The following is a 24039-nucleotide window of genomic DNA, read 5'->3' on the forward strand; positions in this document are numbered from 1 at the left end:
TATCCCATCTCGCCCACCATTTCTGTCCCCGGATTGTCTTTTCCCAAGTGTCTCTGAATTGGGCCCATACAGATGCAAAGGCTCCCCCTTCCTGCGTTCTCTACCTCCATTTCACCCAGTTGCCAAAGTTATAGGAGACAAAGGTTGTCAAGAACAAAGGTTCCATGGCCCAAACCCCTAGTTCTCCTTCTTTCACTTTCTTATATGCCATTGCTCAGGCAAGAGGGAAGAAGGCAGTGCCCCACAAGAAAACAAAAACCTGATGGGTAACCTTGTCCACCACCTGTTTCGGCAGGGGATAGATCACCGCCAAATTGGACGCCATCGGAACGCAATACACGCTGACATAATGCGCCCTCTGGTACAGGTTCAAGTTCCATTTTTTCCACCTCTTCATTTTTTCCTCCACCTTAGAGGCCCACAGTTTCCAATTCTCTTCCCACCCTCTTTGTTTCAGTCCAAAAATTATACCTAAAATTTTAACAAATTCCACCTTTTGAACCTCCTGTTTCCTTTCATCCGTTTCAAAAACAGCCCCCATGGCCCTCACCTCTATGTTTTTCCCCCCTCGCCCCAAGAGAATAACATTTGGTTTTATCCTCGTTTATCACCGCTCCCCCGAGGCCCTGCTGTATTCATCTATTATTCCCTTCAATGTTTCCATCTCACCCATGTCTCTAACCGTAACATACACAGCATCTGCGTGGGCTACCATTTTTATGGCATTCCCAGCATCTGCGCTATTCCCTTCCCCACCCATGGTGATTCCCTTTATTCTGGGCTCTGCCTGGAGTATGACCAGCAATGGGTCTAACGCCAAAACATAGAGGAGCTGGCTCAATGGTCATCCTTTGCATATCTCTGATTCTATTCGTTTACCTGCGGCATAACCGATGCCTTCTCATACAGAGTTTTTATATAGTTTATGAAAATCTCTGGGACACCCTTTGCCATCAGCATTTGCCAGAAATTCTTTCTGTTTATTCTGTCAAAGGCCTTAGATTGGTCCATTTGTATCCCTTTCCACTCTCCCTTCTCCACCATCTGATCTCTCTAACCAGAACAAAGGAATCAGTCTTCTTCCTCCTGGGGACAGCACTAGTCTGGGTCCTCACAATCAACTTAGGGCTATTTTGGAAAGTCTGTCATTCAAAATCTTTGCTAAAATCCTATAGTCGATGTTTGTCAGAGTAATGGGCCTCCAGTTTTTAGGCAGAGCAGGTTCCCCCTCTTTATAAATGAAGGATAAGATTCCTCCATAAAAACTATCTCTAAATTTGTCCTCCTCCCGTAAGGCTCTGTTAAAAGCCGTGGCTAGGGGTTCGGTCAGTTCTTTCTGAAACAACTTATAAAAGGTGTAATTTAGTCCATCGGGACCTGGAGCAGCGCCGTCTCTTCCCTTTCTTATCACCTCCAGCACTTCACCTTCTGTTACGGGTTTAGTCGTCTCCTCGGCTTCTTCCTTACTGGGTGAGTCATAGGCATCCCTTGGCATTTTCATCAAAAAGTCAGTCATGGTTTGCTCTTCTATCTTTTTTTCAGCGTACATTTCCTGGTAGTGATTATTCATGACGCTCAACATCTCATCGGTTGAGTATTTTATCTCCTCTCCTCCTGACTTTCGAAGCCCTTCAAAGTTCCTGATCATCCTTCCCCCCTTCGTTTCTTCTCCCAGTCTTCCTGCTCCACAATTGGCCCCTTTGATCTGTATTTTTGCTTTTGTATTCTGGCCTCTTCCGGTGGTATTCTTGGATAATCTTCCCATTTCTCTCTAATTTCTTCTTATTCCATGCCAGTCCTTTGTTGATCCTCTGATGGGCCTTCAGAAAGCCAAAAAGGCCTCTATGGTACTGGGCCAGTTCTTTCCTGTACATGTGCGATGGCATCGCGATGCACTTCTGCTTAATTTCCCTCTTTAGCTCCTTCCACCATCTGATTGGGTTGTTCCGTCTGACCTCAGTTAATTCTCTCCAAGTGGTAATACACTTCTCTATTAGTTCTTTATATTCCTGCTCACGCAGCATAGAGGGGTGCAGTCTCCACCTTGGTTTGCCACGAAGGGTCAGGCGATCACCGTGCAACTCTATGGGAAGGTACCTGTGATCTGACCAAGGGGTCAGTCCTATCCTGCAAGATTGCACCGCCCACACCTTGTCTATTCTGCTGGCCACCATCGGGTGATAGTAAGTAAAACGTCCGCCTGCCACCTGGGGAAAATTACACATATAAACCTTCCTGCAACTTGAAGGAAAAAAATCTAACCCGTGATCAATTAAAAGCTTTATCTTCTAAATCTAAATTAAGCATAAGAACATAAGAATAGCCCCACTGGATCAGGCCATAGGCCCATCTAGTCCAGCTTCCTGTATCTCACAGCGGCCCACCAAATGCCCCAGGAAGCACACCAGATAACAAGAGACCTCATCCTGGTGCCCTCCTCTACATCTGGCATTCTGACTTAACCCATTTCTAAAATCAGGAGGTTGCGCATACACATCATGGCTTGTACCCCATAATGGATTTTTCCTCCAGAAACTCATCCAATCCCCTTTTAAAGGCGTCTAGGCTAGACACCAGCATCACATCCTGTGGCAAGGAGTTCCACAGACCGACCACACGCTGAGTAAAGAAATATTTTCTTTTGTCTGCCCTAACCCGCCCAACACTCAATTTTAGTGGATGTCCCCTGGTTCTGGTATTATGTGAGAGTGTAAAGAGCATCTCCCTATCCACTCTGTCCATTCCCTGCATAATTTTGTATGTCTCAATCATGTCCCCCCTCAAGCGTCTCTTTTCTAGGCTGAAGAGGCCCAAACGCTGTAGCCTTTCCTCATAAGGAAGGTGCCCCAGCCCCGTAATCATCTTAGTCGCTCTCTAAAGCAAAAAGGCGTTTAGGTTCCTTTCTTCCGGGGTCAATCTTTAGCCGGGCGACCCGTTGTCATATCTCTCAGATTACGCCTGTCTTCTATTCTCGACCTGTTCTCCGGCGACTATGAGGGACCTGTTGGTGATTGCGTAATCTTTGAGTTTGGCCCACAGTTCTTTCCTAGGTTCGGCCTGGATCGGGGCATAGATCGCACCAAGTCTATAGCACTTCTGATATTCCTTCCCATCCCTCTGTATCCCGACGTTGGGATGATAAATCGAGGACAACCAGCTGGCCTGGGACCATTTCCACGGACCTCTGAATTTCCAGGTCATCTCGGTTTTGTGCTAGAATAGCCACTCCTCCCGTCCCTTCGGTCTTATAGGACCAAATGGATGGACCCCACATCCAGAACTTCTGAGCATTGCTCCTGTCCTCTTCACCCTTAAAATTTAGCTCCTGCAGGATCATGAGGTCATGGTTCAGACGATTCACAGCATCAAGAATGTCCTCTCTCCTCTTTTGTTGTCTCAGACACCTCACATTCCATGTTAATATTTTTAATTTTAACTGAACCGTTGATATAAAATATAATAGAATTCTAATGAAAAATTACTACTAAAAATCCTACTCAAATAAAATATTTGACTGTTATGGCTTTGGCAATGTCTGATGTGTCCAGTTTGCTTATCTCTGTGCCGTTTCCATGTGTCGCACCGTGTGGTGTGCGTCAGACGGGTCGGATGAACCTCCATTAATTCTACCTCCTCAGGGTTCAGGTCCTGAGGCGCAGCCCTACGTTCAGCTGAAGCGCGGCCTTCTGCTTCCCGGTCTCGAAAGACAGTTCGATCCGCCCCCTTTGTCCGCGGATCAGGTGGACCGGACGGGGGCTCTTCTCTTTCTGCACTGTCGCATTGGTTTCCTTTCCCGGTGCCGCTTCTCCTCCCTGCGATTCCCCTCGGGCTACCTGTCTTTTGGACACCACCCCCCTCTCTATCTCCTCCTCTAGCCTTGTGGTCTCCTCTTCCAGCCGTGCCAGCCGCGCATTGGTGATCATTATTTCCGCTTCCAGCCTCTTGATCTCAAAGATATTTTCGGTGGAGGGTTTCTTTCTCAGTGTCTCCTGCCACACCTTTAGGAATTTACTGGTTTCAACTAGATGCTTATATTTACTCTCCTGCTCCTTCCACAGGTCCGCGAAAATCTTCTGTTTCGCGTTCTCCGGGGGCAGGGAGTCCCTTCTCATCTTCTTTCTTTCCTGATTTCTTGGTCTTTGAGGCTTAGGGTCTTCCTCCTGTGTCCCTGTCTCCCTGGGGGATTGGCAATGGTCTTTCTCATTTTGCCTTTTCCTGGTCTTCTTTTGTTCACCTGTGCATTCTTTCCTCCGTTCCTCGGATCCTTCGTGTCGACCCTCGTCTTCCTCCATCACCTCTGTCTCTTCCTCCTCTTGCATCTGGAGTACCTGGTACCTGTTGGTCCCCACGGGTGCCTGGGACAGGGTTTCTTGGCACTGCGTTCTAGATCTCATACCGCCTCTCTTCTTCCTACTTGCGGTTTCCCACCGTTCTCGTCTCTGGACGTCCAACTCTCTTTCGCCCGCTCCTCCCGAGCCCTCGGCCACCAACTCCCTCCTTTCCTCCCTTCCCGAGGGCTCTCTGTCTTCCTCCTCCTCCTCCCATCCCTGTCGCTTCGGGTCATCCTTGATTCTCACCGCCGCCGCTCTCTCCATGTCCCTTTGGAAAAACTCCGGGTATCGTTTGTTGAACTCGGATTCCGGGCAGTATCTGTAAGCGTGTCCAGACTCGAGGCATAGATTGCAGGTCACCTCTTTACGACACATGCTGGTCCTATGTCCCCTGACCCCACATTTAGAGCACAGCTGCGATAAGCAAATTTTCCTAATGTGGTCAAAGGCCCCACATTGAAAGTATGCTGGGGGCTGGCCGCTATACCTGGTGGTGCCTCTGTCTGCTCCCATGAAGAAATACCTTGGGAGTTGCCTGATTTGGCCCGTTTACGGATCCCTCTCCAGCGAAATAATTGCCCTAAAGTCCCCCGTCCAATACCCTCGGTTGTCTCTTTTCTGGTGACATTACCACTCTGCACCTCTGTTTTAGCCAGCAGTTGAGATCCTCCACCGGGATAACAGTGGTTCTAAAGAACACCGTTAAGACCTTTGTTCCTCCTCTGAAGAGTGGGATGATGTTGTACTCTTGCAGAAAGCTGGCGTTACACTTCGAAGCGGCTCTGCAGAGCTCCCAGAAGTGCTAATAGGCCCTTTTGGAAACGAAACAAAGGTCTGTCTCCTTCATTCCTGGTGGGATGATAATCGCCAGGATTTCTTCTTTTGGGAAATTCAAATACCTTTCCAAGAACTCTATTTCTACATAATCCCTGGACAGTTTCTGCTCCACCTCCTGCCCTTTATATTGCATTCGGGCTACAAAACACTGCCGTGGGTCTTTTTCCTCAGCCGTGGATTTGTAAAAACTTTCCAAAAATGTACCATCTTCAAACAATTCCATCTCAGGGACACAGTGGGCCCCTCTGTTTGAGGCGTTCCCACGTCCGATACCCATGCCCGCCCCTCTGAATGCGACCCTTGCGTAGGAAATACCTCCGGATGTGGCCTTCACATAGGAGGTACCTCCCGAGCCTTTGGGTCTCTTGTACTGGTCTGTTGTCTTTTCGTTGGGTTCTCTTCCCTTCCCATCGCTGGGGCCGGGAAGAGAACGAGCCCCAACGTGTGGTGCGTCAGAGTTACTCACGGCATCTCTCAGTCTGTTAGCAGAGCCTGCAGGGCGAGGTTGCTTTCTCCTGGCTCCCGGGTCCGTAGTCCGAGCTGACTTCCCTGCGGTCTCAGCTCCAACATTGTCCTTGTCCATAGCAGTCTGTCCGCTCTCAGATGCTTGGGCTGGTGGATTCCTTGTCTTCCACTGCTGTGAGCAGGATTGGCTCCCCAACCCAGTGGGTTGAACCTCGTTGTCTTTCTCTTCCTGTGAGTTGTGTTCCAGGCTGATTCTCATGATCCCTGTGGGAGTGGGGCCTTTGTGAAAGAGCTTGTTGTGCTGGTGAGGAAGCGAGCTTGGCTCTGATGACACCACTTGGGGCAAGGAGGGCCGGGTCTGTGAGAGAGGCGATAGTGGAAGGAGTGTGTCTGCAGCAGGATTTGAGGCTATGGAAGTTCTCTCTCAACCCAGTCTTAAAAAGGTTGGCATACTGTAGTTAAATTGAGCAACTTTCATCACATGTACTATAGGATGAAAACTGTGCTCTCCTCGTGTGCTGTAGTTGAATTCCAGAGACAAGGAACTGATCAGTGGTTCTGAGTGCAAGTTCCACTTTTGCCCTGCTTGGCGGTCCTCTGTCTCCGCACGTGGGCTGTTGCGAGAGCAGAACCAGGGGCTGGCAAATACTGTTCAGGGGCTGCTGCTAGTGGAATGAGAACACTCATTTGTCTGCCTGCCAGGGCCTTCCGGGCACCCTGCCTCCCAGGGACTGGCAGATGCTCCCTGCCCCTGGAGGTCTGCTGCCCCCTGCCTTCCTACCCTCCATTCCGGCAGGCGTGTAGCCCCTTTTGCATGGTGGGTTTGTGTGCAGGCTTTCAGTTGCGGCTCTGAATTTTCTGCTGTGCTGCTCATGTTTTGTGCTTTGCGTCATTTTGTGGTGTTCTCTGTGAGCCACCTTGAGGTTTCTTTTGAATGAGGAGGCCGGGGAAGCGGTTCTCAGAGAAATAAACAATTCAAGAGGTTTTGTGGATGTTGCCTTAGACGGAAAGAAGCTTGCAGAGCAGCACATCTTTGCATGCACGTGACCAGCGTCGTCTTTCGTTCTAGCTGGCTGCTCCTTCGCCATCCTCTCTTGCAGTCTTTTAATGAAGTAGAGGTTGCCCAACCACTGATCTGTGAAAATGCAGCTCCCCCACCCCGCAAAGGCTGTGACAGCCTGAGCTGGGTTTCCCGCTGTCTAAAGATAGACCTCCCTCCCCCCCCATCGCCAGCTGGCGACTGGCATCCTGGCTTCTGACTGTGTGTGCTTTTCACTGAGTCACAGACAGAACCGGCTGACGCTGCAGAGTGTGTGTGTGCATTTCTGTGTGCCTCAGGCGCAGTTGGGAAAACAAATTGCCACTATGAACTATAAATAACTCTTGCCAGGAGGAAGAAAAAAGAACTTTATTGGCTTCTAGGCAGACTTTTATGGGGCTTAACCTTTTGTAAGGCGGCCACTGGGCATGGACTCTCCTCCTGAAAATGCACCAGGCAGGGAGTTGAACCAGTTTGGAGAGTTTTCTTGCCATGACCTGGAACTGAACCTGAACCTAAAATCTCTTGTTTGCCTTGAGCTGGATCAGAACCCCTAAACACACAAACCGGTTCAGCATAAGACGTTAAGAACATAAGAAGAGACCCGCTGGATCAGGCTAGAGGCCCATCTAGTTCAGCTTCCTATATCTCACAGTGGCCCACCAAGTGCTTCAGGGAGCACACAAGACAACAGACACAACCTGTGTCCTGGTGCCCTCCCCTGCATCTGGCAATCAGAGGCAGCCTACCTCTAAAACCAGAGCTTGCACATACCTATCATGACTTGTAACCCATGATGAATTTTTCCTCCAAAATTTCCTCCTCCAATCCCCTCTTAAAGGCATCCAAGTGAGATGCCATCACCACTTCCTAAGGCAAGGAGTTCCAAGACTAATTACATGCTGGGCAAAGAAATATTTTCTTTTGTCTGTCCTAACTCTCCCAGCACTCGACTTTCGTGGATGTCCCCTGGTTCTGGTGTTGTGTGAGAGGGAAAAGTGCATCTCTCTATCCACTCTATTGAATCCCTGCATAATTTTGTATGTCTCAGCCATGTCCCCCCTTCAGGTGCTGCTTTTCTAGACTGAAGAGCTCCAAACACTGTCCTCTAAATTTAAATGTTCTAAATTTAGGCACTCATCCTTGTCATTTTTCAAACATTCATTGACTTTTTTATTCTCCCTTTAGGAAAAAAAGGCAGCTGCAAGTATATTTTGTCCGTGTGTCTCTTAAATTTCTGGCTCGACTTAAGTAGTTCTCATTGCATTCATTTTAAGGAATTGCTTTGCAAGCCAGAGACTTTGCGACCATTCTGCAGAAAGTGTGTCAAAACCAGTTCATTGTGTCTGAACCAATTACCTAACTGTGAACTGTATTTTAAGGTTTGCTTGTGCCTTGGACCCAAATCAGAGAACTAAGACATACTGATAAACTTGAGTGCAGCTCTGTTTGTAATGGTTCAGCCCCCTGGCTGCAGGGGTGGGGCAGAGTTTGAGCCATGCCTCTCCCCATTGTTTTCATGTGGGATGTATGTATTTCATGTATTCTGCTGGGATGTGTTAAGGAGCAAGGGTGGCTCTGGGCATGTGCAGAGTGCTGGTCTGTCGTCAGGGATTTCAGGTCAAGGAGCTTTGTGCTCCTAAGAGGGCACCTCTCACTTTGGAAGCGGGTTGGGGGGGGCCAACTTGGTGCTGTTTTGAGATCTCTTTATTCTTACCTGGAATTGTCACATTCCAGTTCTCTAGATCTGGGCAGTCTAATTTGCAAGGTTCTTTCTGTCTAATTTGTGTATTTGCAAATCACTTAAGAATTGTTCAGATCAGATCATGCATTAAGAGAGGGTTATGTATTCCCCTGCTGCACATTTCCATTCCAAACTGCCCCCTCCCAATGCGGCTTTGCAGTAATGCAGTGGTCCGCCAGCAGACTGTTGAATGTAACATGCATGGGATATTTATTATAACTTTAAAGGGAGTTTTAAGAATACAGTACAGGAGTAATTAATTTCTCAAAGGCTAGTTAAAACTAAAAAGAATAGCAGGGTAGCAAGTGAACCTATCAACTTACTGCATATGAGTTCTTCTGGCGCGGGAGTCCCTCATTCCCTCACATATGCAGTCTAGTGCTTCTTCTTTGTCAGTCTTGGCCTTGTGGGTGGCATTTCATTTTCTAATGTGGAGTTGGAGGGGCCTTGGGAATGAGTGAGTTTGGGGTCAGGATCATGGCAGCATTAAGGTCTGGAGTTAGACAGGTGGGGCAACATTTGGGGGTATGTCACATTTGGGGGTAACCCCTGCTAATTGGGTAAGAGGCACTTTTTCAAGTGGGTGCTCCTTTTTTTAGCAGGGGGAGAGTAACTGGCCCACCTCCCCCCAGCAGTGTCTGTTCTAGTGGCTGTCTGCTGGCATTCATTTGCATCTTTTTAGATTGTGAGCCCTTTTGGGACAGGGAGCCATTTAGTTATTTGATTTTTCTCTGTAAACCGCTTTGTGAACTTTTAGTTGAAAAGCGGTATATAAATACTGTTAATAATAATGTCCACAGGATTCCCTCCTGCAACTGAAAAGCTGTACACTAGTTCTCTAAGTTACAGACGGCTGCATTGATGCTGTCGGGCAGCTGTGGCAGGTCCTTTGTGGTGCTTTTGCGCAGGTGTGATGATAGCACTGGGCTGCAAGAGCCAGCTGTTTTGAGGTACATTTGTTCCAACTTCCGCACAGACCTCCGGAACCAGTATATAGATTGGGGACTTGGTGCACCAGCTGGGAGACTTTTGAAAGGGTACTGGATTGTTTTCTGTGAAATACTGCAACTTTGTTTCAGAAGACAGTTAACATCTGGGAAGCATTGAGGCAGAGCACACAAGTTGTATGGTTGCTACTTTCCCTTGCCAAAAATCCTGGGGAGAACCAAAGCAGAACTTGGGTGGGGAAGGAGGCTGGCTCTGGCTGGTTGTACTGCAGATGTTTCATTGCAAGGCTCACGGCTGTTTCCCAGCTTCTTGAAAACCCTTTTCCTTTTTGTCTTTCCTGGGAAGGTGGGAGCAAAGGCTGAAGTTCCTGCCTGTGGCTGCTTCGCTTTCCTTTCTCCTCTCCCGGGGCAGAGGCGAAACCTACCTGCAGAATGTAGGGGAGGTGTGAGTGGGAATCAGCAGCACCTCTCCTTTTCCTTCCTGCCCCCCAGAAAGCAGCAGGGGCAGGAGCTCTTTCACGTGCAGGTCTGATTTTGTGTTACAGCATTTTATAGGTCCCTGCTCTGAGAGACCTACTGGCTGGGTTTGGAGGCTGGGTAGTGAGCAGAAGGAGGGGGATGCAGGGTGAATGGGGAGCCTTGTGTCTGTTGGGCTTGGTTTCAGTACAGAGCTCAAGAAGGTTAAGGAAAAGCAGTCTAGGAGATTGAAGGCACTCAGACCCAAGGGGCCACAGGGCAACTGGCCGGAGCCAGGGTAGGCAGGTCCCCTGTGGCCACCCTGCAACTCTGCTCGTTCAAAAAGTGGTTGTGCAACAACTTTTACAATCCCTTTTTGTGTGCAGGTGAGTGATGGAGCCCCTGTGTGAGAACCCAGCAATGATGGTGCCCGCATGCTTTGTATGGGAAAGGGAGGTGGAGAACGTGACGGGGAGCAAAGTTTTGTTGCTGGTTGTTTGCGGGGGGCTCTGGTGGCAGACACCACGTCCAGCAGCAGACTGCCTTGAAACCGAATCATGCGTTGGCCCTAAGAGGAGCTCCAGCGAGCCAGCCTGGGGTGGCCAGGCTTTGCAGAGACTCCAGAGTCTGCAGGACAGACGGAGCAAGAGCAGCCCTAAAATAGCCCCAGCCAACCTGGCGCAGGCTGATAATTCCGCCCCCGTTCTCCACCCTCCCGTTGTGGTTGTCCCTGGGCCCTGGCAAGGGGAGGGTGCAATAAATAGACTGCGGCGGTCCCAATTGATGCTGGCCAGGGTCATTCCTCGGAAGCCAGCCGCTTGGCACAAAGGCCCCTTTGTGCTCCCCGCAGCTGCCTGGCCTGGCCTGGCCGCCTTCTGGACTGGAGTTCTTCTGTCTGCCTGGGATTAGTCACCGGGCAGGCCGTAATCTGAACCTCAAAGGGCTGGAGCCCAGCAGGCAGTGGCACCTGATGGGAACCCCAAAGGCCCCAAGTCGGGGAGGGGGAACTAGGAGTCTGCGGAATGAGCTCTGTTTGTCTGTCGCTCCCTCTCTGGCCAAGCAGAGCCAGAGCCAGAGCCAGAGCGGGCAGACAACCTCCAGCTGGTTTTGCACCTAAATTGCCTGTCACTAGTGCAGGTGGAATGAGTGCAGGAGGAGGGGTCTAGCGGTCTCAGAACGTGTGCGTGCAAATAGTTGTCTCATTCATTGCCCTGATGGTGAGGGCCGGGCAGGGTTGCTTCTCCCTGCTGCAGAGTCCCCACATGCAGCAGTGGACTTCTCCTTAGATGGCTGAGTGACAGCCATGCGCTTGATGTGGGAGAAGGTGAAAGGGAGCATTAGGGTTGCTTGTTGAAGATGCTTCTGTCTCTTGTGGCCTCAGCAACCAGAAGCAAACTGGTTTCTGTCTGCCTAGCCCCTACTGGGGATTGTGTTTCTTGGACACCCTGGGTGTGAAAGAATACTGGGAATTGTATGCTGTGTGTGTATATAAAATGCACACGTGGCCCTTATGATCAGCCAATTAAAGAAAGCTTAGTTATGTAAAATCTTCATATTCCTAAAAGTAGCTCTCAGGGTGAAAAGGCAGTGGTGTTTGCTTTGTGGTGATGCACACGGGTGTCACAGCGAGTTGTGTGTGAGAGGAAGAGGAGGAGGCCCACCTCTTCTAGGATGGAGCCCAGCCACAAGAATGTGCTGCTTGGGGGGCATGGAGGAAAGACGGGCAAGGGTTGGACGTAGAGCCGTTTTCAGTTTATAATAGAAAATCAAAATGCAAAGCCCAATCCAGCAGGAAGTTCTCTGCACAGGCCCTGCTGAAATCGGTGGGAGTGGCCCAGGAGCAGCTGCTGGCTTGAGTCTCCCTCGTTCATCTGCTGCTTTCCTCATAAAAGCCCAAACTGTTAATTATAAGCAGTAAATTGAACGTGGGATGGATTTAAATGTGTTGTATGGTTGTTGTATAAATGTTTTATGTCCGTGTCTTGGAGTGCTATGAAATTTCATTGTACTTGTACAATGACAATAAAGTATTTATCTTTATCTTTGTCTAAAAAAGCCTACGCAGAGGGGTCCTAGTCACATAGCAGCACAGAAACCTCCAGTGGGTGCCTAAACCTTGAAGTCTGAGTATGCATTTAAGAAAAGTGTCAAGACACATGTGTTCTGTAGGGAAGTGCCCTTGAAGTGACAAGTGTTGATCTCTTGGGGCATCCCAGGGCATGCTGGGTGCAGCTCCTGGAATCACAGTGCAGGTGCCTGAAAATATAGATATGTGTGGCAAGTTGGGCCCTGATGGAGGTCAGCAATGGCTGGCAGCCGCACTCCAGGATTCCAGGCAGGGCTTTTTCCCTGCCCCGCCTGGAGATGCTGCTTGGGGTTGAACCTGGAGAGCTGTTACTCTTTTCCAGGTCAGGATGCTTGGGGTGGCCACACGTTGTGCCTGGCCTGTCTGCCTATTGGGCTGCTTGATGTCGATTTTGTGATGTGCCTACCAGTGGCTGGTGCTGGAAAAAAGACCGTGGGGTGGTGGGCAATAAGTAGCAAAAAATGGGCAGTGAATATTTATAGCCCCCTCCCCACCCTTCCTGGAACCTGAGATCACAGGGTCCCCCTTTCCTTCCTTCCCTACATGTTCTGGCACCCTGGGATCTGTACATTGCCGGGCAGGACCGGAGACTGGCTGGAAAATAAAGAGGCCTTCAGTTGTCGTGAAAGAGCAGAAGTTTTTTTCCTCCTCTTGCAGAGTTCTTGGCAGAAGAGCTGAGGTTCCCTGTGTTGCTTCTTGCATGACGTCTTGTCTTTGGGGACAGAAGCTGGCCTGTACAGCGAGACCAGTGCTGAGGCCAAGAGGCCGAGCTGGGATCAAAGCCCTTCGGTCCAAGCCTGTCTCCAACCACCTGGTGACTGTGGGGTCGAGGCAGCATCCCAGCGCCTGAAATACCTGCTGTTTCTTTCTCAGACTGTTTCTGGGCAAGCTGTTGGAGAGCAGGGATGCCTCTCTCCACCCAGGACTGGCTGCAGCTGGTCATTTGGATAACCATTTGTTGGTGTTCTGGCCTGCTTTGGGAATGGCAGCTGTCCTGGTGGCCATCCTGGGCCGGGAGATGGAGTGGGGAGGGCAGGTGACTGCTAATTGCAGGCCTCCTGGGTGGCTGGGCTGGGGCTGAGAGGTGCTGCTTTCTTCCAGGAGGATCTCTGGCAGATGGTGGTGCTGGAGATCAGCTGCAGTTCCACTCCTGCTCTGTGTGGTGCTAGTGCTGATGTTTGCCCAGCAGCATTTCCAGGCAGAGTTGTACTGTCTTACTGTAGTTGCTGTCTTTGTGCCACTTGGGTTGTATCTGCAGTTAAGTGGACTAAAGATGAGCCATGAGACTGTCTCCTGCTGAGTGGGGCTACCTGTTTTTCTGAGTTGGACTTCCTGCACACTCAGTAGAGAGGGTTCTGCCCTTCTAGGGTTCTTTGGTTGTCTCCTTTCTCCCGAGATGGTCTGCGAGGAATATCAGATGATTTGGTACAAGGCCTGGGACAGGACACCAGAACTCCAGACCAGATCATTCTTGCACATGGTGTTTCCACCTTGTGCATTGGAGAAGCCCTGCTGGATCAGACCAAAGGGCCTCTCCAGTGCAGCTTTCTGTCTCCCACAGTGGCAAGTTGGGGGCCTCTGAGAAGGCATGGTCTGCCTGTCTTTGCCTGACCCTTGTTTCAGCCCCAACAGTCCTGCAAGCCGGGTGGTGGGGGTGGGGGTAGATGAAGAGGGTTTGTTGGGACCCAGTAGATGCTACACCATCTAGAGTCTGTGGTTATCAAGGAACTCAGTCCTCGGGGCAGGATCCTTTGCTGATTAGTCACAAAAACCAGTCTGCCATTCATTTCTGCCTCTTGCTTATAACCAATGGTGTCCTGAGTGAAGAAGGGTTTCTACGGGCACTTTGTGGGACTCAATAAAGTGAGCCAAGCCACTGCCTACAAAAAATACCAAAAGCCCTGCATGTCCCTTGCAGCCTGCCCTGGTTCATGAAGTAGAGGAAGCAACAAGAGATGCCCTTCTTGATCCTAGAGGACATTTGTTTATGTAAATGTGAAATAAAATGAGAACTTAAAACAGGACATTGTGTTGACATGACAGGTGAAACTGCCTTTTTCTGACGCTATAAACATAATGGCTACTGGTGTGGATGGGAAGGGCAACCATGTTGCTTTTCTTGATGGAAAAGTGGTGCGTGTGCAGTCTGTTGCTGCCAGCTTCTTGTCAGATGAGACACTTGCAACACCCCAGAGATACACGTCCGCGCCCTCTGCCTTCTTTTTGCTCATGCTCGAGGTGACGGTTGTCCAACTTCTTTGCCTGCATGTCAGATCTGCAGATGGCATGAAACTGGACGGCATAGTGGACTCCTTGTCAGCTGAATCAAGGCAGGATTCAAAATGAGCTTGACAGTCTCAGTCGTTGTGCTCAGACACAACAAGATGAAGTTTGGCCAAGAAAAGTGTAAAATCCTGCATACAGGCACAGAGGCACAAGTACGGGTGGGGGGAAACCTGGTTTGGTAGCAGTACTTGTGAATAAGGCTTAGGGCTGGGGTGTTGAGATAAGGCCCCCGGGAATTCTGCCCCTGGAAGCTCTTTGTCTGTGTGTGACCATTGGGTTCTCCCAGCTGTTACCAAAAGAGCTGGGTTTTTTTGTTTAGGAGAATTGGAACACAGCCCTGTTGGAATATGGGACCTAAGACTGGATGCAAAACCAGTGTGCTGCAGAAATTCATTGTATTTAAAGAAGAAACTGAGAGAAATATTCCAATAAATGATTTCAGCTTTATTAGAAAGGGACATAAAATAGATATCTAAAAGAATTAATGAAGGACTATTGTAATGCCCTGACCAGAGTGACCTATAGTGGTGAGTGTGGTGTTGTGCAAGTGTTTTTGGTGCATTTGAAGAAATCAGAAAAGGGGGGGATGTAGGGAAGGATTTCAGGGATCCCTGCTCTACCAACCCCAACTGCTAGCTAAAGATGGGGAGAGAAGGGAAAATTGGGGGGGGGGGTGAGAGAAGAAAAAGAGTTCCAAGTGCAAAGTATAGCTACCTGTCTGGATGTCTGGTCTGTGAGCAGCAGTTCCTGTGAGCAGCCTGTCTGGACATTAAGGAGAGTGACCAGCATTTGGACATTCAGGGAGTGACCATTTGCTAGTCAAACCCCTAAGTATTTAAGGATTTTGGAAAGATGCTTACATGTAAGCAGAATGTTTGGGGATCAATGTGTGACTTGGGGTGTTTGCTTTTAATGTGTCGGTGGGCAGCTTGGGTATGAATGAAGGGAATTCCTCTTCGTCCAACAGGAAGCAAGGAAACAGGGCTAGCAGTGTCAGCTGAAATACAGGTTAGCACTTTGGTGCCAGATGTTGTCTAGCAACTTAAAATGAGGTTTACCTAAATTAATGCAAAATACGGGTATAATCCGCTGTTTTGGTACAAAATACAGAAGTTACTGGAATTGCATTCAGGAAAATCAAACACAAACTGTAGATCCAATGAAAAAAATGTCTGACAGGATTACCAAGTTTCATTCAGCTAGAGATACAAAGTAAGATGATCATTTTCCTTCCAGGTTGTGTGGCTGTGGAGTGGAGGGGAGGGAATGCAAACAACCAAGAGTCTGAGCTTGATCAAAGTGGTAATAAGGCCTGTAGGCCAGTGTTTTGGGGGAGAGTAGCTTATTTTGCCTACTAGCATCCAGATATGATGACCTGTAAAAAGTTTCTTGATGTCAAAGTAGCATAACCAGAAATACAATAAAATGGGGGAGGGGATTTTCTCATAACGCAACACTCCCGTCAACTGTGGAGCTATGAACTGGCACCTTGGTGGAAGCAGCAGTGCTGAGAGAGCCTAGTTATCAAACAGGTTGCCCTTTCAGCAGTGCTGCTTTTACTGAGACGTCACTGCTGAAAGGGTGGCCTGTGTGATAACTGAGTCCTCCCAGTGCTGTTCTTTTACTAATGCTGCTTTTGCCGTGGTGCTGGGAGGGAAAGACAGAAGGAGGCTTCAGAAAGTGAGTTACAGTGCAGGAGGAAGGGGCAGAGCAAGAGGGGGGGTGAGAGAGGGAGATGCTGTTAAATCACCAGCAGAGCCCAGTTATCAGGTGGGCCTCCCTTTCAGTAGTGCTGCTTCTGCTGAGGCATCACCTAGCAGAGCACCTCTCCAAGTTGCTCCTCTTGGTTCTGCCTTAACTATGTTCTCAAGCACTGCAGATGCGCAAAACGCAGCAGTATGAGGGACCATCATTCATTCCTTTATATGTGCTCTTTTTTCCTGCAGTGCCCCTGAGCACGTGCAGGGGGCTATATCTCACCATTGACTAATCACAGTCCAGCATATCTGGGACTCTGGTTTCCAGGTTGGGAGTGTGTGTGTGTGTGGGGGGGGGGGATCTATGCATGCTTCAGCTTGGCCCCCTCTCATTTTAGAAAGGAAGCCCTGGGCCCCAACAGATGTGTTGGTGCTTCTTCAGTTTTAAATTCCTCTCTCCTCCCACTCTTTTCTTGCTGTAGATTCCAGAAGCACGTCCATACCTATCGGATTTTGCCAGACGAAGAGGATTTTCTAGCAGTGCAGGTGAGATCCTGACCTTTTGCTGCCTCCTTCTCCAGGCATAAGAAGTGTTGCTGTTTTGGAAACAGGGCTTTCCATTGTGCTCTCTTGGTCACAGCGGTCCTTGTGCAGAAGCAGTTGTGGTGATTTGTGCCTGGAATAGTGAACTTAGTGGCTGCGATCCTGACCACACTGTCCTGAGAGTAAGTCCCATTGAACAAAGTAGGACTTACTTCTGAGTAGACCTTGTTAGGATTGTGCCTTCAAAGTGCAACCTCTCACAACCAGAAGAGGACTAACATTTATTTGCTTTTCCCCTTTGAAGGAAACCCAGACTTGGAAAGGCAGCCGCGTGGGAGGGTGATAGATGAGTGGAGCAGTGAGGGGCTGGGCATTGCTGATACCTGGGGGGGCTCCTGGCAGTTCTGCCAAGTGAGTTCCTCCTCCACATCTCTGCAGGTTCGAGAGTATTTCACAGCGCAGTGTCCTTATAACAGCCTGTGAGGTAGGGTCACACCGTGATTCTCAAACTGCAGGCAGGAGCAGGAGTTGAGACAGATTTGCTGGAGTTCTTATTACTTTTGAGTTGCTTAAATTGAGTTCAGCTACGAAGCAAGATTTCCCAGATTTTCTCTTTTAACACCACCTTTGGGCCACTTGTAATTTTTTCACAGCGCCTCTTGCTGTGTTTCCCTTTAAATATCCTGCAGCACCTTTAAACCATCCCATGTGGCCTTGGCACCCCTCTGAGTTGCTGTGGTGCCTGGAGGGCCATGGTGTGCAGTTTGGGATGAAGGCAGTTCTGGGCTTCTTTGTTTAGAAATGTTGATGGGGGAATGGGACAAGTTGGAGGGTTCTAAAATGCATGCATAGTTTGGAGAAAGGGGGTGGGAAGAGAGAACACCAGGCCTCGGGGTCATCCAGTGACAGGCGGCAGAGTCAGGACAGTAAAAACAAAAAAGGACTTTTGTGCATTGCATAATTAGCGCCTGAAATTCATTGCTGCAGGATGTCGCAACAGCCTTTGCCTTGGATGTCTTTAGATGGAATCGAGTGCATTCATGGAGAATGAGGCCTGTCCACGCACACACTCAGGGCAGGGGTGGGTGCATCACACGGCTCCTCCATAGATGGAGGTTGTAAGAATGTTGGTGGTTGTGGTGGCCACTCTGGTGGCGTACTGGACTAGGCAGACTGCTAGTCTCGTCCAGCTGGTTACATTCTGACAGGTGTTGGGGTGGGCAGAAGGCGTGTGTGTGTGTGTCTGTGTGTGTGAGAAGTGGGTCATGCTCCCCACCACGTTAAGCAGGCAATCCTCCCATCAGTGCTGTCTCTAGGGCAGAGTCGGCTGGCTGGCTGGCAAGAGCCCTGCAGATGCCCACACGTTGCTGATCTTGGCAGGAAGTCAGCCATGCCCATGTGCTGGTTCATTTAATGGTGCAACAGTAGCTTCATTGTGCTGGTGTCTCAGCAGGCAGGAAAGGGCTAGCCCTGGAGGAGGGATGGCTGCAGCAAGGAGGATGTGCCCCAGCCCCCTCGGGCTTTCTGGCCCCCTGGCTTATGTCCCAGCATGGGACCAGGCCTGGAGGCTGTGCTCTGTGCTGGTGGGCCAACGGCAGCCTGAGCTGACAGGCTGGTGAGCTCAGAGAAGCCAAGCTCCTCAGATAGTCCTCTGTTGGGAGAGTTGGAGGTGCTTCTTCCTGCTTGGGGGACTTTTCCTGTTGGTACTCTGGAGGCCACTAATTTTTTAAATGGTAGTTTGAAAGCATTTCTGTAACCCTTTGTTGTCCTGCATGCTTTCCTTCTCATGCAAGCAATGACCAGAAAGCAGCCACCCTGTGTGAGGCCAGCAACCAGAGCTCTGGATGGCTGACATGATTCAGATCCATCAGTGGTAAAAAAAAAGCCAGTTCTCTGAGCCACATAAGTGACAGAAAACCACATGTGAGCAATTTGCTGACTTGGCACAGCACCACGGGGGGGGGGGCACATTCTTTTTCTGAGCTTGCTGGAAGTCTGCCATCTCCCTCCAGGAGTGCTCCGCTCCCCTCCGCTCCCCTCCCCACCATCTCTGCTGAAGCTTTGGGCATTATCTATTACTTGATCTCAAGTTTCCCTCTGCACCCTGAGGGCTAGAAAGATCCTTTTCTGGTTTTTTTTATGTGCAAGTAGAGATTTTTGGGACCAAGTGAGATCATAGGGAATGTGAGGACAGGACAGGACGGTGGGTAGGAGGCAGTGTCTGCCATTTCTCTCCTCTCACTACCACCCCCCTGGCCATTTTTGTCCAGCCAGGCTCACTTGCTTGTTTCAGAACTTGGGGAGGGGAAAAAGCATTTTTCCTGAATGTGACCTAGAAAAACTGAGAGGGAATATTCCACCCTCTCCCCACCTGCCGGTTCTCCTCTGCCAAGCCCACTCCCCATTCCTGTACTTGTGTTACTAGAGGACCCGCATTTCCCTCAGAATGGATAATTTAACCCTCAGGACTCTGTTTTGCTTGCCAGACTTTGCGCACAGTCCTGGACACCTCTGTGAGTGGCTTCCCTGGCTCCCTCCTGTGGATTGCAAACCTGCCTTTGAGTAAGGCCCCGGGACAGCTGCAGTTTGCGTGGCACTGACAGACTGAAGTAGGGCTGGTGCTGCTTTGATCCACATCCTGTCATGAATGGCCATGACAAGGTCTGCAGTTTTGAGAGCGAGCGAGTGAATCTTCCTAGTCATACTCTTCAAGCTGGCCACCCACCCTGGCAGGTTCTGTTCCTCTGGGGGCAACTCTCTTCTCAAGGCCAGTTGTGCAGCTGGACTGGCTCCTTCTGTGCGATCAGACCCTGTCCTGAGGGTTGGTGCTGACCAGCAGTGTGCCCTTGTGGTCCTTGCGTGTGATGGACAGTGTGATCCCACTTGATCAGGACTTAGTGGGGCTGCTGCGCATGTGTAGGAGAGCTTCCCAGTGGCTTGGGCTCCTGTTGGATCTCTTTGGCTAAATGTGGGGAGGTGGTGTTTGCATCACTGCTGAGACCAGTCCTGTGAATTGATGCCGGTAGTGCATTCAAGCTCACATGGGAGTAGATTGGAAAGGGAGGTGTGAGCACACTGCATTTCTTGTCATTTCAGGGTGTGTTTGTCCCTTGTTTGAAAGCCTGGAAGTGTATTTCTAGTTCCAGATGTAAGGAGCAGAAAGAAGTCCCTCCTCATTCCAGCAGCTGTCAAGGAAAGGTTTGAGGTCAGGGAGTGGATTAGTGCAGGCTTAGCAACACAAGAGCAGCTGTGGAACAGGTGCAAGGGAGAGAATTCTCTGCTCTTGTTGCACAACGTACGTACGTACGTACGTGTGTGTGTGTGTGTGTGTGTGTGTGTGTGTAAGAGAGAGAGAGAGAGATTACAAAGACTGATCGTGCTGCTCTGACCACGTGAGGCCCCATTGGTTCCAAATGCTTGACTTGCCATTTCCAGCTCTTTATTCAGGACACTCCAGTGTTGGGAGTGTGGATTTGGTGGTGTCTTTCAAACTTCCCTCTCCAGGAGTCACTTTTCACAATGACTTGTGTACCAAGGATCTGCCTTTTCTGGAGGTTTTTGCACCATGTTCACTAGTGCAGTGTCTGTCCATGATGGCGGGAGAGTTTAAAGCAGGGGGAGAGTAACTGGCCCACCTCCCCCCAGCAGTGTCTGTTCTAGTGGCTGTCTGCTGGCATTCATTTGCATCTTTTTAGATTGTGAGCCCTTTTGGGACAGGGAGCCATTTAGTTATTTGATTTTTCTCTGTAAACCGCTTTGTGAACTTTTAGTTGAAAAGCGGTATATAAATACTGTTAATAATAATAATAAAGTCATGGGAAACACTAATAAGAAGCACCTGGGCCTCTTAAATGTGTGAGGCTGACTTTTAGGCCCCCTGTTCATCCTGGTCTACTGTGGCTGGCAAAAGCTCTCCAGGGTCCCCATTCCCACTCCTGACATTAAGATCTTTCCAACTGAAGGTGCTGCTGGGAATTGAGCCTGAGTCAGGTTCCCCCCCCCCCCCCCGCATTGTGCCCTCCTATTGTGACAACCTGTTATTGCACTTTGCCAAGTGAGTGTGTCCATAATAGTGGACAAGGTTCCCCGCAGACAGCTTGAGTGTGTAGGGAGGGCAGGGAATTTGCTGGTTCCCACTGGGCTAAATTGGACTGCAGAAATGAAAGAAATTTGGAGAAAACAAAGAGGGGATTTTTGTGTGAAAGGACTGCAAGTTCAGTTCAGTGATTGAAAGTTAACTCCTTGCTGAGCATGTGCTCCGAGGGGCCCTCATTCTCGCTACATGTCTGAGCCTCCATTATTATTATTATTGCTAAGAATATTTATCTACTGCTTTTCAACAACAGCAACATTCATAAAATGTATTTTGAACAGATGCTGAAACCCGTGGATAACCAAGTCCAGGGTTGGGACCCCTCACCTGACCTCCAGACACAACCAGAAGCCTTCTGGTTGTGTCCAGAGATGTTCTGGGCAGCCTCTGGGCCTCAGAAAGCCTCCCAGACAGAATCGGAAGGCACTTCTGATTCTAGGCATGTTTGGGGGGTCCCTTGTGGGTCCTCCAGCTGCAGGTTTGAAAGCCACAGTGGAGCAATGTGGTTGCCTCTTCACTCTCTGCTCCTCAGCTCAGTCACATCCTAGCACTCCCCCCCCCCATCCTGAACCTGTCAGGCCCCTTACTGGGAGCATTCTATGTTCTGTGTCTAGCTCTGTCCTAGAAACAAACCTTTTGAGCCTCACCCACCATCATGAATCTGCAGAACTCAGCCACACCTCTAAATTATAGAACGTACTACATTTTGACAACAGTGCTGCAGTGTTATGTGGAGTGTAAAGTGCTCCAGAGACCAAAAGGTCTGTGGGTCCAGGCTGTGCAGAACCAGAAGCACTTCTGCCTGGCAGAGCGGCCCTGCACCCTACTGGGGACTTCTCTCTGCCTCTGTTCCAAACAGTCAGCTGCTGTGTCATCACTCATGCATACCTTACATCACCCCCTCCCCATCTTGGGAAAGGGGCCACCTCCTCCAAGCTGTGATGCCCAACACTGGAGAGAGTGAGTTGGAGTTCTCCCAGCATCCTGGACCATCTCCCTTGACCTTCAACCAGAACAATATTCTTGCTGGACAGATACTTTGCAGTCGAACTTTACTGTTTCTTCCTTTAAGATGCTCACTATCGTAATTTTGGGAGAGGGGCGGTTGTATAACTTGATCCCTGCCAGCAGGACCAGACAACTCAGTTCATTCAATTTATGGGGAACATACAGGAACTAGGAGGCTTAAAGAACATTCAGTTTTACCAGAGTCCCAGCTGGCCACCCGTTGGGAGGCCTTCCCAGCAATTTCGTAGACCCTTCTCCCCAGAATACCAGCGTATGTAGCTGCTTGAAGCTTGTGTGGTCCTCTTCTCCCCTGCTCAAGCCCAGAGCTCCCCAGAGTATTCCTGGGTTTAAGAAAAAGAAGCATCCAATCAGGAGTGTAGCTGTTTCTCCCCTGCCTCATTCACATGCAAGAACCATACCTCTTTGCATTGTATTGGGAGGTGCTGGAAACCCCACTGTCAGGGCTGGATCTGTATGAGTAGAGTGCTAAAAGAGAGAGGGATGTGTGTTAAGTTCTCAAGGGCCATTTCAAGCAAGTCATACTGTCTCCATGGCTAGCTGTTACTTAGAGTAGTAAGTTGCGTAGACCCCTGTACGTAGCAATTGATGCATGCATGTCTTAGCACGTGCACATGTGGTGAGAGACCCCAGTTGGTGGCAACCTCTTGCACTGTATACCTGCAGCAAAGGAGACATCTGTGTCATTGTTGCGCAGAGTATACTCATGTCTGCGTTCCGGACTGACTGGTGAACTGACTTGCAGATTCCAGTGATGGTGAGAGTGCACTTTTGGCTCCCTCTAGTGGTGGACAATAGTCCGTGGTTGTCTGCTTCAGGCCGGCTGGTCTCTGTCTGTTCCAGATGATTCAGTGGCAGTAAAAGCAGTTAAATTCTACAGACAATGGAGGACAATCATAGTTTCCAACTATCCAGTTTCTTTTCTTTTGAAAGGATTAATCAGATCTGCGGAGGGGGAGGATGGGTCTGCTGGTGACTCCTGGTTGTCTGAATGCGTTCTCCATGTTCAGAAGCAGTGTCCCATTGTTGATGCTTCTGTAGCACAGCACATGTACCTGGAATGTGGCAAAGAATGAGAGGACAGGTCCCTGCCTGCATAATCTGGGTATCCGCACCAGGCAGGCAACAGTGGGTGGAGAGGGGAATTGAGGCTGGGGGGGGGCAGGGGACCAGGGAATGAAAGATGGCCAGCTGGTCTGGTCCAGGCCAACAATCTTCCATTGTTACGCTCCAATATTTTCCCAGAATTGTTCTGGTTTTTCTATGCAACCTGCCCACATCCTCACCTTTGTTCCATTTTCTCCCTCTTGCCCATGGTTGCCAGGCAGTCAGCTCCTAACCTGCCTGGTATGCCCTACTGGGATGCACCCATTGATGGTTTCCTTTTCTTCTCCCCTGCAGACATCTCAGGGGGTCCAGGTGAGACGCTTCAAGACCCTGAGCGACCTCATCGCTTTGTACCTGCAGCCGAACCAGGGCCTGGTCTGCACCCTCCTCTTCCCTGTTGAGCGGGAGAAGGACAAGGAGAATGTGGAGGACAGAGACTACTCTGGTAGGGGCCTTGCCGCTCCCTCTACCACAGCAGCCAGCCTAAGTACTGGTGTTGGGCTGGGCAGCAGCCCTGGAGCGGTGATGAATCTTATGGGGTTATAAATACCTGTGATATTCTGGGCTGGCAGAAGGCCTGGTTATTGGTGAATGTCTGGGAGCAGCTAGTAGTTTGTGGGGGCTCAGCCAGACCCCTCCCTTGTTTGCAAGGGAGACCTTGGGAACCGCCAAGCCCACCTTGGGTCTTCATTGGAGCAGGGAGGGTGTTGCAAGGTGTTTGCTCCGGTACTTGGACTCAGCCCTGAAGATGTGTGCAGCCATCGTTTCTCAACAAGAGAAGAACTTGAAATGGGTTTGATTTGGCCTCCCCTCCCACTCAGTGTTTCCCTTTGTTAGTGTATACGGTGGCATCATCCTGGACAGCCCTGTAGAAAGTACAAGAGGACGTGTCTCTGCTCTGAGGAGTTGGCATCTCACATTTAGTGCAGGGAAAACAGAAGAGTAGAGGGCGGGGGGAGACTCCGGCACATCCGTGTGGTTAGAATGGGCTGACCTCTTGCGCTGTCTCTGTGGAAGGAGTCACCTCTGACACTTTGCTCTGTTGCAGATGGAGAGGATGAAAAGCCCCCCTTGCCCCCTCGCTCGGGGTCCACCAGCATCCCTTTTGGCAGCTTGGTCTCTGGCATGGCCAGCAACATCCCTACCATGCAGGACGGAGCTCTTGAAAGGTGAGTCACCTGCATCCCAGCACCTCCTGCTGTGGGTTTCCGGTGGACGACATGTAGGAAAAAATACCAGGAAGTGCTGTTGGTCAGCCATCTTGTGGCATGATTTCATCTCTCTCCCACCAGGGCTTTTCTCCTGTTCCTTCAAAGAAATAGTCATGAAAAGTGCTTCTGAGAACATTTTCCAGAACATTCTCTTACCATCAAGAGAAGGTT

At 49.8% G+C, this 24039-nt stretch overlaps 1 protein-coding gene across 1 annotated transcript in view; it reads left to right on the forward strand.

Moving 5' to 3' along the window:
- Nucleotides 1-24039, forward strand: part of INPPL1 (inositol polyphosphate phosphatase like 1) — a 74645-nt gene that overhangs the window by 19376 nt on the left and 31230 nt on the right. Inside the window, exons 3-5 of the mRNA XM_066619395.1 lie at nt 16371-16434; nt 22952-23102; nt 23706-23826. Of these exons, the coding sequence (XP_066475492.1) occupies nt 16371-16434; nt 22952-23102; nt 23706-23826 (336 nt within the window). The remainder of the gene's footprint in view (nt 1-16370; nt 16435-22951; nt 23103-23705; nt 23827-24039) is intronic.

The sequence above is a fragment of the Tiliqua scincoides genome, chromosome 3 (assembly GCF_035046505.1).
Source record: "Tiliqua scincoides isolate rTilSci1 chromosome 3, rTilSci1.hap2, whole genome shotgun sequence".
Lineage (NCBI taxonomy): Eukaryota > Metazoa > Chordata > Lepidosauria > Squamata > Scincidae > Tiliqua > Tiliqua scincoides.